General features: G+C 39.9%; 1 protein-coding gene across 1 annotated transcript; it reads left to right on the top strand.

Moving 5' to 3' along the window:
• The first annotated feature begins 435 nt into the window (after window positions 1-435).
• Window positions 436-3,674, top strand: LOC138957891 (uncharacterized). The gene is made up of 5 exons (XM_070328927.1): window positions 436-628; window positions 1,732-1,953; window positions 2,314-2,673; window positions 3,202-3,315; window positions 3,667-3,674. Exons 1-5 carry the CDS (start codon window positions 571-573, stop codon window positions 3,672-3,674), a joined length of 762 nt encoding a protein of 253 aa, XP_070185028.1. The 5' UTR covers window positions 436-570.
• The last annotated feature ends 7,873 nt before the right edge of the window (window positions 3,675-11,547 follow it).

Here is an 11,547-nt window from a genome sequence, read left to right as displayed (position 1 = left end):
TGTTAAACTTCTCATTTCTGTTAAATGCAATCAGCAGTTTACATAGTATATCTCTTTTTGTGTTAGTCTTCAAACGCTGTTCGCGGCGCGACGCTGCTCTATGTGTCATCCAAAAACTAAGACTACAAAAAGTGACAAAGAATTAAAGGCCGAAACACATTTGTTAATTGTTATACACTACACAAGGAAATTGAAGATTTTGTTTTTAATTATGTATGAACACACACACACACACACACACACACACACACACACACACACACACACACACACACCCAACACACACACACACACACACACACACACACACACACCGACGCACAAACACACACAGACACACTTTTTACACACACGCACACACACACACACACACACCAAGCCAGATTTACTTAATTTAAATGTTCACGCAGCATGATTTAGGCTAACACCATTTACTCCTCTCCCCGTAAATACAATGTCTTCCTTGTCAGTTATCGAAGGCTGTTTCAAGTTTGCTTCAGTTACATTAATCTGGAGAATTCAGCCGTGAAAGTAGCATCTCCGTTATCGTTTAACCCCAGGTTGATCACGATGGCTTACAATACTGCCTTGAGAATGACTTTGCTCTTGTTATTTGCTGGGTACATCTGTGAGTAGTCGTAGTATTGGTAGTTTTTTTCATTGTAGTAGCAGTTGTACTTGAACTAGCTGTAGCAGTGTGCTAATTTGCTGTGCAGGAAGATTGTTCGTGGTTGTAAAAACATCTGTTACAACAACAAAAAAGAATCTTCTTGGATATGTTTTGTTGATCTTGTCATTTTATCTTTTTTTTATAAGCCTTGTTGCATGAACGAACCTTGTTTTTTTTTCACGATGTCTTGTATTGTCAATGATTTTGTCTTTTTAACACTAAATCTTTATTAACAGATGCATCTCGTTTTCAATAAAAACTCACAGGAAAAATCTGTCAATGAAAGCATTTAAGTTACCAGTTACTAATCAATTTTAGGATTTAATTACCATGTGCTAATGTTGTGTGTGTGTGTGGGGGGGGGGGGGCTTTTGTTGTTGTGATTTTTGTTATTTTTTGTGTTTTTTAGCCATTTCATTATTGTTTCAAACAAGCATACCATATTTTTGCAATTATGTAAAGCGCACTTTTTGACACAAGCTTGTTAACCAGCTCGGAAAAAGTGTCAAGTAGGTGTCAGGTGATGGTGGACGTCATTTATGTGGGGGCTGGGCAGTCGGGGTGCTCGATTGTGTAAGCGCATATATCGGTAGACTGGTTTAGGTGGAGCCGGGTTACTTTGGTTTCGAAGTTTTTAACAGCCTCGGTGCCTACACAGGCACAAGGCACTGGTTCGAGGAAACAGCCATTTCACCCCATAGTAATGCACCTGCAAGAAAATTAAACCAATGACTGCATGCTTTGTTACGTTTTCCGAGGTCAGTGTTTTGTTTAAAAAAAAAACATTCAAAAGGTCAATTATGTTCCTCTTCTGGCAATCATGTGCCGAGTTCAATATTGGGTGCCTTTGTCTCTCACGTCTCTGCACATAATGTTGCGGGCTAAGTCAGCGTTCCCTCTTTCCTTTTGTTCGTTCCGGGTCACTAACCACAATGCTACCCCTCCCAGCCTCGAGGAGGCCAGTGCATCATTACGCATCTTATTACCAAAATTGCCGTCAAGTTATCAAGTTATAATACGCTTATAAAGGAACCGGGTTGATATGTTTTTTTCCTCTACAGGTCAGCTCAGCACCGGCGCAGAAGACACACAAACATGTGACGCGGACCACACCATCATCACCAGGGCAGTGTATGATGACTCACATCACTCGGGCCCACAACCTCTAAATAGCACCGACTTGTTGCAAGTCTATGATGTCTGCTTACCGAAAACTCCCCGTCAAGTCTCGAATCTTCAATGCGCTGGGTTCAACTTCGACGCAGAATCAGAATGCGTAGGGGGTAAGACTATTAATACATCACGCTCACCATTATGGTAATGATTTCCTTAGGATCGATGTCTACAAGAATTTTATTTTATGAAGAGAAACATTTTAACTGTCATGGCCCAACCGAGTTGTTAAAACAATTTCGCTACGTGGAACTTTCACACAAACAATGTTAACTATCAAAATAGTAAACACACACACACACACACACACACACACAACGTACCGTTTCAAGCAGGAAATACTTCTTTTTTTATATGATACGCTACCGATAAGTTACTTAAGAGTCTAGAGTATTCTACACACAAGGTCCATCTCCGCTGTACACAAATTGACCGTGGAGATATTCAGACGGTTTCAATATTCCTCCCAGGCGTGCACCACGACCCGTGCTACTGGCTGGAAACCAACGTTCAGAACATCACACTCCGTCGTCACTGGAAGATGGCGGCAACACTCCCCCCGGAATCAACCCAACCTTCAGTGTTTATGTGCAAGTGCGTTGTCTCATCGGCTGTATCTCAAGACTTTGACCTGACCGCTGTCAATCTCTACGACAAAAACAGCACCGATACTTCTCGCATCACGGTGCTGGCGAAGCCTGCTTGGAAGTTCATTGATCTAAACCGCATTGAGCCTTTCCCCAAGCCAGAACCCGTGAAAGCAAGTAAAACCCTTGTTGTGAAATTTGCGAATGGTGTCCACCAGGCGTTGCAAATTCTGACCATAAAAGGTTGGTGGAGGCGTCCCTCGTGGGTCGGAAATGTGCATCGTTCAGTTCGATGGTCCTGCGATCTGTCTGTTTTGTTCTGAGTTTCTTTGTTTGTTTGTTTGTATCTTTCTTTCTTTCTTTCTTTCTTTTTTCGTTGTTATTGGGTGTTTTTGGGGTCGCCATGACAGTGTACGTATGTCTCTCTGTTTGTCTGCCTGCCTAGTTTAAAAAATATATTTTGTGTTGTTGTTGTCTGTCTGTTTGTCTGTCCGTTTGCTACATTGAGGATGGTAATGGGGGGAGGGTGGGAGGGGTCGGGGTGGGGGGTACAGGCTCTCTGTGTCAAGAATACATAGGCAGGGAAGGCTCTACCTTGATAGCAAATACATTCTCATTCTCGTCTAGAACAGTTCTGAAGGTTGCAGTTTTGTCAAAATGAATATGCATATTACTCTTGTTTCAAAATACAGAGATAACGCGCAAAATAGTCAGATCTGTGGGAGCGTCATTCGTTTCAATTCTGATAACATGAATCCTGTGTTCCTTCAGCGGCAAATGCCAGAGTGAACGTTTCCTGTGAAGGTTCTAACCACTTTGCCACCACCCTGCCCCCTGACCTCGATGATGTCACATCAGGTAATCGTATGCTTTGCAGTGTTTTGGGTACTGTAAATAAATTAGATAGATTCTGGATAAGAACAAAGAAACTAAGAATCCAGATTTTGACAGGGAAAAAAGCCAGATGAAAACTTAAAGATATGGGGTTTTTTAAATTTAATTGTTTTAGTTCTGTGTTTGTTGTTGTTGTTGTAGTTGTTGTTGTTGTTGTTGCTTTTTCTTGCATGCAGTGGCTTCAAATTTTGTCAAAATATAATAAAAATGTCAAGGTGCAACCCCAACAGAGGCGCCACCCCTTGACCCCGCCGTCTTTTTTCCCCCTAATTTTCTATTTTGCCATCTTCATCCGTGAACTATACTTCATGTTAAACTCCTCAAGTGCATCATTGCCATCAGGTTGTTAATGTTACAATCTTGTACGCTGTAAGAAGGCCAATCAAGAAATGATATCTCTTAAAATAAATATGTAGAACAATCATGAATCGCCTTTCTGAAGCCTGATATCAATTGGACAAAGTCAACTTTACGAAGTTCGCTGCACGAAGCTTTGGCAATGAATTTAAGGTAAAAAGGCTTCGCGAAGTCAGCTGCGGGCTCGGTTTGATATACAGTGCATCGTGACAAAGACCTACGTAAAAACTCATGTCGAGTTTCTTTTGATCAGCGACATATGGTCCGGTTTAATTCTATTTCGATCGACTTTTTGGTTTTGATTTCATTTCACTTCCTCGTCGCGATATAACCTTCGTGGTTGAAAACGTGGTCAGAATAAAGACCAGGCCTTACTCTTTCGAATGATGTATGATTTGGCACTGTACACAAGATTTTATACCTGCCCCCGAGGTGATTTGTCAATAATCCCGTCGAAAATAGTGGGGCTCGTATGTTGCAGACGCACTAATAAATCATTCACATCTTGCAACAAACATCATACTTTGTGATATTGTTCCTTATAATTATTTAAGGGATTTCAGATACAGAGCCACTTCAGAAATCGTTTTTTTTTGTTTTTGATAGGGAATAAAAGGCTGCATTTACAGCAGACGAAATTCGTACCAAAAGCGCTCAGCAGTAAATAATCCCAACTCAGCAAATGTAAAATTCAATGGTTTACCATGCACCAGAAGTTGTCTGCTGATAACACATGCATGACATAAATACTCTTATGGGTATTTTTGTGTTCTGGTATTTAATTTGATCGTTTTTAGAATGTTATTTATCCGCAGCATAAAAATTCAAGATGGCGGCCTCCGCAACATTGCGTGTTTTGATTTGAGCGAAAACAACGTTTCTGAAGGTAAGTTTTCAAGAATACGCATCCATTCACATCATTTTACTGTTTAATTCTCCCCTGGGGTCTGTTATTCATCGGGTGAAGCGCTTAAATGCAGAGACTTTGTTTAATCTTGCAATAGCTCATTAGCTGGATTGTGATGCGGATAGATCTAGATCTATCTGTTGATTACAAGTAAGGAAATCATGATCGCCACGCTGGTGATTTTAAACAGATTAAACGAACTTTGAATAAAAGGCGAGGAGAAAGAGATTGTTCATGGTATGATCAATGATTAGTCCTGCCTACGTTAAGGACTTCCATAAGTCTCTGAACGGCTGAGGTGGGGAGGGGTAGAGTCAAAAACTGAGTGAGGGTAGGCCAGATAGTAGGATGACCAGCTGGAGATAAAAACACTCCACTCCCCATGTCTTTACAGTGTTGTGATCAAACTTTCAAAGACGGTAGGTAACAGACAAAAGCATACAGTGTATGCTAATCAAATGAGATAAGTGGTTTTGAAAAATGAAGAGGTACCGCTCTTTGAGTTTTACAATTTTGGTTTGTTGTTTGTTTCTCATCCTTTTGCTTATTTTAAGTTGACCGTGCATTGGTGTGAATTTTATTTTTACAGGATATATATATACACGAGTTACACCACATGCTGGTTCCTGGGAACAAGCGTTCTGCAATTATTCCGGTGCCACAGAAGGGAGCTGATTTCACAAGTACTACTGTATCAAGGTTTGTTACCTAATACATCCTGTCTAGCTTAACAGTAAGATTTTTTTATTTGTATTAATTGGAACATGTTTGCACATCATTTGTAAGCGACCTCTGTGAATTTGATGGGTTTAACGTACCCTCACTATGGTCAACATTCTGTTAGCGACTGTTTGAAGCGAATAAATGTAGCGGTCAGAAAGATTCCAGAATCAGTTGGGTCACTGGAAACTGTGTTTGTTTGTTTTTTTAACCTGAAACAGTAAGAATTATACGAATTCATGAAATACAATTTTCTTTCACTTTTGATCTTTTGTGTGAAGGGTACCCCAGGCTGATTTCCTGCACCATGGATGTAGAGGAGGCCAGACAGTCTGCTTCTCATTCCAGCTGTTGCGTTTTTTTCTGCTCGTGAAGTGTATCGCCACATTGCCAAAGCCATTGGCCAAGAGAAGTCACCCTGTCTGCCCATTTTGCATAGCCTTACAGGCTGTGACACTATGTCGTTCTTCAATGGTATTGGGGAATCAGAAGGCTTGGGAAGTATGGCAAGCATTTGAAGACGTCACTCAAACTTTCTTCATGTTGTCTGCTCCTCTTTGTAAGCTGAGTACCACTGACAGGGCAGCACAAGAGCTTTTTGGTGTACATTTGTAGGACAAAACCAGCAACGTACTGGGTGTAAATAGTGCTAGACGGTACCTCTTCAGTAAAAAGAGCTGCCAAATTGACCATAATCCCCTTACAAGTGAGGTGCTGCTGCAGGACATGAGATTGAGAAGAGCCATCTACCTATTAGACTTCCAAACTCTGTGGGCTGGCAGTTCAAGGCTGGAAAGTGGGAGTCATTCTGGACGAGCTTTCAAGAGGTATCCAGCGTGTGCCGAGAACTCATGAGGTGTGCCTGCAAGAAGAGCTGTACAACAAAACGCTGCAAATGCTGCTAAGAAGGACTGCAGAGCACAGCTCTCTGCAAATGTGCTTGCATGCCTGTGAAAACTGTCAGCATCTAAACTGTGCAAAAATATTATTGCACCCATTTTCATACCCCAACTCAAACATTTATTCCTGTGTCAATTTATTCAAACTGGCTATGCCATTAAAGGCTCGCATCTTCGCTATCTGGCACATTTTTTTTTACATCATCATTTACGCCGTCAAAATAAGGATACCCTTGACGTGACAAAGAGATGTGACAAAAACTTCGGGTACCTTTTAAAAAGCCGACGACAATTCCTGAGGCACAACTGGGTCACTGTTGTATACGAAGAGAAAGTCAACTTGATTATCCATCCAGAACAGGTTGTTTTATTTCGCCATCTTGCATATTTCTAGTGTTGTGCCATTGTACCTACTGATGTATGTGTCGATCTCATGGATGAGATGTTTATGTGTCAAATTTGAGGGATACCCAAGTCAACTAAAATCCATGTATTTTAGCAATGACCAAGTGGGTTGCGTTGAAATTTTCAGGAATGTGTGTCTACACACGAGGCGTAGTTCAACCGTTTGAGTACACTTTCAAATCTTCACGAAATAATATTTTAAAAACTGCCACAGGTTTGTTGACTTACATCCCACATATGTTTGACTTCGCATGTATAATATGACAGATGGTTGTTTCAAGTACTGCCAAAGTTTCTTTTGAGTATAGACACTTACCGGAATGTGCTAGTTGTGTAAACACATGAGAACAAACAACGTTTTCGAAATACAGCGATTATGAATTTTAGTCGACTTTTGAGTTGATACATTACATTTTTATCAGTTTTATTTTGGGGGTACCCTTATTTGGGCGGCGGTCAAGTAACCCATGTAAAGGCCACTTTTCATCTTAAAAGTGTTCCAGTTAGCCAAGTTGAGTGCCCTCAATAGCATACATTGAATACAACAGCACAGGAATGAATGTTTTCGTTTTGGTATGAAAATTGGTGCAATATATTTATTTTTGCACAGTTTAGGTAATCCACAAATTCTTCAACCCTGCCACCCACACCGTCCAATCATTCTCTGCACCAACAATACATGTATTGTTTTGTTTAAAAATGTGTTTGTGTTAGTTTCTATTGCAAGAGAATGTCTTGTAGCATCAAAAATGCCTAAATTTATACCCTTTTATTGGCGGCCATTTTGAAAATTGTAAAAAAACTACTGATTTCTTAATTTTTTCACGGTGGCTCTGTATCAGGTTTTGTTAAGCACATAAAACTCTTCATATTTGCTTAATTTGGTGTTTGTTGCATGATTTGAATGATTTTGCAACATAGGAGCCCCACTAAAGCAAAAGCAAATGTCCATTTACGCCAAATTTGCTGTTAATCACATGAAGTGAAATATGTCTAACATACCCAATTTTTACACTGGCGGCCATTTTGAAAAATTGTTTAAAAACTACCCATTTTTATTTTTAGTCAAGTTTTGACTAAATATTTTAACATCGAGGGGGAATCGAAACGAGGGTCGTGGTGTATGTGCGTGTGTGCGTGCATGTGTGCGTGCGTGTGTGCGTGTGTGTGTGTGTGTGTGTAGAGCGATTCAGACTAAACTACTGTCCAGACCGATCTTTTTGAAATTTCATTTTGTTGATAAATGTCTTTGATGACGTCATATCCGGCTTTTCGTGAAAGTTGAGGCGGCACTGTCACGCCCTCATTTTTCAACCAAATTGGTTGAAATTTTGGTCAAGTAATCTTCGACGAAGCCCGGGGTTCGGTATTGCATTTCAGCTTGGTGGCTTAAAAATTAATGAATGACTTTGGTCATTAAAAATCTGAAAATTGTAAAAAAAAATAAAAATTTATAAAACGATCCAAATTTACGTTTATCTTATTCTCCATCATTTGCTAATTCCAAAAACATATAAATATGTTATATTCGGATTAAAAACAAGCTCTGAAAATTAAATATATAAAAATTATTATCAAATTTTTTTTTTCGAAATCAATTTAAAAACACTTTCATCTTATTCCTTGTCGGTTCCTGATTCCAAAAATATATAGATATGATATGTTTGGATTAAAAACACGCTCAGAAAGTTAAAACGAAGAGAGGTACAGAAAAGCGTGCTATCCTTCTCAGCGCAACGAATACCCCGCTCTTCTTGTCAATTCCACGGGCACTGCCTTTGCCACGGGCGGTGGAGTGACGACAGTATACGGTCTTGCTGCGTTGCGTTCAGTTTCATTCTGTGAGTTCTACTTGACTAAATATTGTATTTTCGCCTTACGCGACTTGTTTATTTTTCGCGATGGCTCTGTATCAGGTTTTGTTAAGCACATAAAACTCTTCATATTTGCTAAATTTGGTGTTTGTTGCATGATTTGAATGATTTTGCAACATAGGAGCCCCACTAAAAGGACTCCCTATTTTGGCGGTAAAAAGCGCCAAAATGTGGTAAATGTCCAAACTTTGTCGTATGTTAGAAGCAGTACAGTCCCCGGCGAAAGAAACGCAACTCATTTGCGCCCACTGTTGCGAGTGATTTTTCGTCATTTTCAAATTGTCGTAAAATATAAACCAGATAAGGTAAATCAAAAAAACAAACAGATTCGTAGAGGATATTTTACTGGCTCTACGACAAGTGCATAGTATTTAATCGTTTTTATATTTTACTTGTTCATAAATTGTGTTATACAGGGTAGGGGTCAAGCGAGTCGTGATTGCAGGCAAACGTGTCTCTTCAACATGCTACAAAAATCGTAAAATTGCATATGTTAACAAGACAAAGAAATTTTTGAAGGAAATTCATTTCGCAACAACACCATTTAATTAAAATTATTCGCCAAAGCGTTTAAGACTCCCCCCAAAAAGATCACTTAGACAGCGTTAAAAAGGGTTGTTTGGCAAAAGCTCATTCGCACGGAATCGACGTGATGATTTCTTTAAAAAATAGGTGCTATTTGTAACCAAGTGTCTGGTCTACGCAATCCGGCTATAACTAGAAACCAAAAAGTGGGTTTTTTAAACAAAAACAATTTGTAACATCGATCGATTAGCAATAGTGATTCGTATGAAAGTACTATGAAGCCAAACGCATACGTCCCCCCTCCCTTAACACATATTTACACACACATACACACACGCATATAAATACACACACACAGACACACACACAGACACACACATCCATACATAGAGATAAGCAAACAGACAGACACACGAACAAAGTTGCGATGTGCAGGAGCACTACGCAGTGCTAAAATGGACGCCAACTGTCACTTTGATGATCGCTGTCCCAAACAGTTTGTCTGTCACTCAGACCTGTTTACCCCTAAAACATTGCATGTGTATTTTCTGGGAGCAAAATGAGGCAAATGTGTAGTTTTGTAATTGAATGTGTAGAATTTCTCGTCGACCTATCACAACAACAAGAACAATGATTGCTACTCTTTACCACATGTATTGATTGACTGACGGAAAAATGGGAATTGCAGACAGTGCAATGAGTTTGATGTTTTCCTTTCCGCGAAGACAAGGCATGGGTAGTCCTGATGATATTTTGGCAGAAAGATTTGGTTCGGCGCATTGCTCGTCTTTTTCTTTTTGGTCGGTGGCCTTTCGGAGTCATTTTCTTCACAGTTCTCATCTTCACTTTCGTGTGCTCTGCGTTCAACCATTGTGTCGAAACGCCCGCATGGTTTGGCAGTAACGCTTTCAGTTGTGCCCGGCATTTGCTTGGAGAAGCCTATTCGGCATTAACAAGCTACAACGCAACGCCCGTGGGCGCTTTACGCGCTGCACGCAGCAAACGACTGCTGGCCGAAAACAAGGATTGGAAAATGGATCGGTCAAGGGAGATGAAGAAAATTACGGATTGTGATATGCGTAGCCGAAAGAATACCGTTTGCGTGCAGGGACGGGGCGGTGTGAGAGCACAACGGGACAAGGAACAGGTGTAAAGACGAAAAAAAAAATAAAACAAGAAAACAAATTTTTTTTTTTTTTTTTTTTTTTTTAAATACCGTTTGCGTAGAAAACAACAGACTTGCGTAGTCGCGTAGTATATTCTTCAAATTCGTAGTTTACTACGCTCAATGTGTAGTGTAAACAGGTCTGGTCACTATATCTCCAAAGTTATATTTTCACATTTAAAACAACGGACACAGAGACAAAGACACACGCACACACAAACACCCATGCACGCACGCACGCGATACACGGACAGACGCGCGGACACACATGCACACGCCGGCCCGCCCGCCTGAAGGCACAACCACAACTCACACACACGTAGGCACACACACACACACACAAACACACACACACACACACACACACACACACACACACACACACACACACACACCCTGTACCCCCTATCAGTCTCGGACATGCTTCGCGACCTCGATTGACACTTTTAAGTTCTAAGTACACCCCCCTTTCAAACGTACTCTACCAACTGACCTACTGGGTCCCCAAATTATTGTTTTCTTCATTTTTGTCAGTCACAACATGGGGGTTGGGTTGGGGCGGAAATAAATGTGGAGTAAGCAATAAGGAAACACCTTATTGTTGGGGAAGGGTATTGTAACTGTATATTGAACTTAGCTGTGTTCAAATTTAGTTATGATATGATGAAAGATTCTGTTGTTATAACGTTTTTACTATTTAATTAGTGATAATTTTATGTGTGCGCCCTCCACAAACCTCGATAGTTTTCTGCATGCACATTGATAAGTAACGTATCATGATATAGTGATACTTTTCATTCATTTATCTACATAAAGTTATGTTTTATTTATCATTTCTAAAGCTAAAAATGTCAGTTAGGATCACGTTCAAAATCACAGTAATTTCTGCAAAGTTGCTTTGAATGATAGGTATAAACGCTGATTTATCATAAATGTTGCACAAAGTTATCTTTCTACGACCTGATTCACAAACAAGTCGCGTAAGGCGAAAATACAACATTTAGTCAAGTAGCTGTCGAACTCACAGAATGAAACTGAACGCAATGCAACGCAGCAAGACCGTATACTCGTAGCATCGTCAGTCCACTGCTCACGGCAAAGGCAGTGAAATTGACAAGAAGAGCGGGGTAGTAGTTGCGCTGAGAATGATAGCACGCTTTTCTGTACCTCTCTTCGTTTTAACTTTCTGAGCGTGTTTTTAATCCAAACATATCATATCTATATGTTTTTGGAATCAGGAACCGACATGGAATAAGATGAAAGTGTTTTTAAATTGATTTCGACAAATTAATTTTGATAATAATTTTTATATATTTAATTTTCAGAGCTTGTTTTTAATCCAAATATAACATATTTATATGTTTTTGGAAT

The sequence above is a fragment of the Littorina saxatilis genome, unplaced genomic scaffold (assembly GCF_037325665.1).
Source record: "Littorina saxatilis isolate snail1 unplaced genomic scaffold, US_GU_Lsax_2.0 scaffold_194, whole genome shotgun sequence".
In the NCBI taxonomy this organism is placed as follows: domain Eukaryota; kingdom Metazoa; phylum Mollusca; class Gastropoda; order Littorinimorpha; family Littorinidae; genus Littorina; species Littorina saxatilis.
Note: the sequence above shows the minus strand (reverse complement) of the source record. Positions and strands in the feature narration are given on the sequence as shown.

What these genes read in the sequence shown, in the direction of transcription:
- LOC138957891 (XM_070328927.1), top strand. Translation starts at nt 571, where the DNA reads ATGGCTTACAATACTGCCTTGAGAATGACTTTGCTCTTGTTATTTGCT. An exon ending in AGAATCAGAATGCGTAGGGG is followed by an intron (nt 1,954 to 2,313) that starts GTAAGACTATTA and finishes TATTCCTCCCAG; the next exon opens with GCGTGCACCACGACCCGTGC. An exon ending in GCAAATTCTGACCATAAAAG is followed by an intron (nt 2,674 to 3,201) that starts GTTGGTGGAGGC and finishes GTGTTCCTTCAG; the next exon opens with CGGCAAATGCCAGAGTGAAC.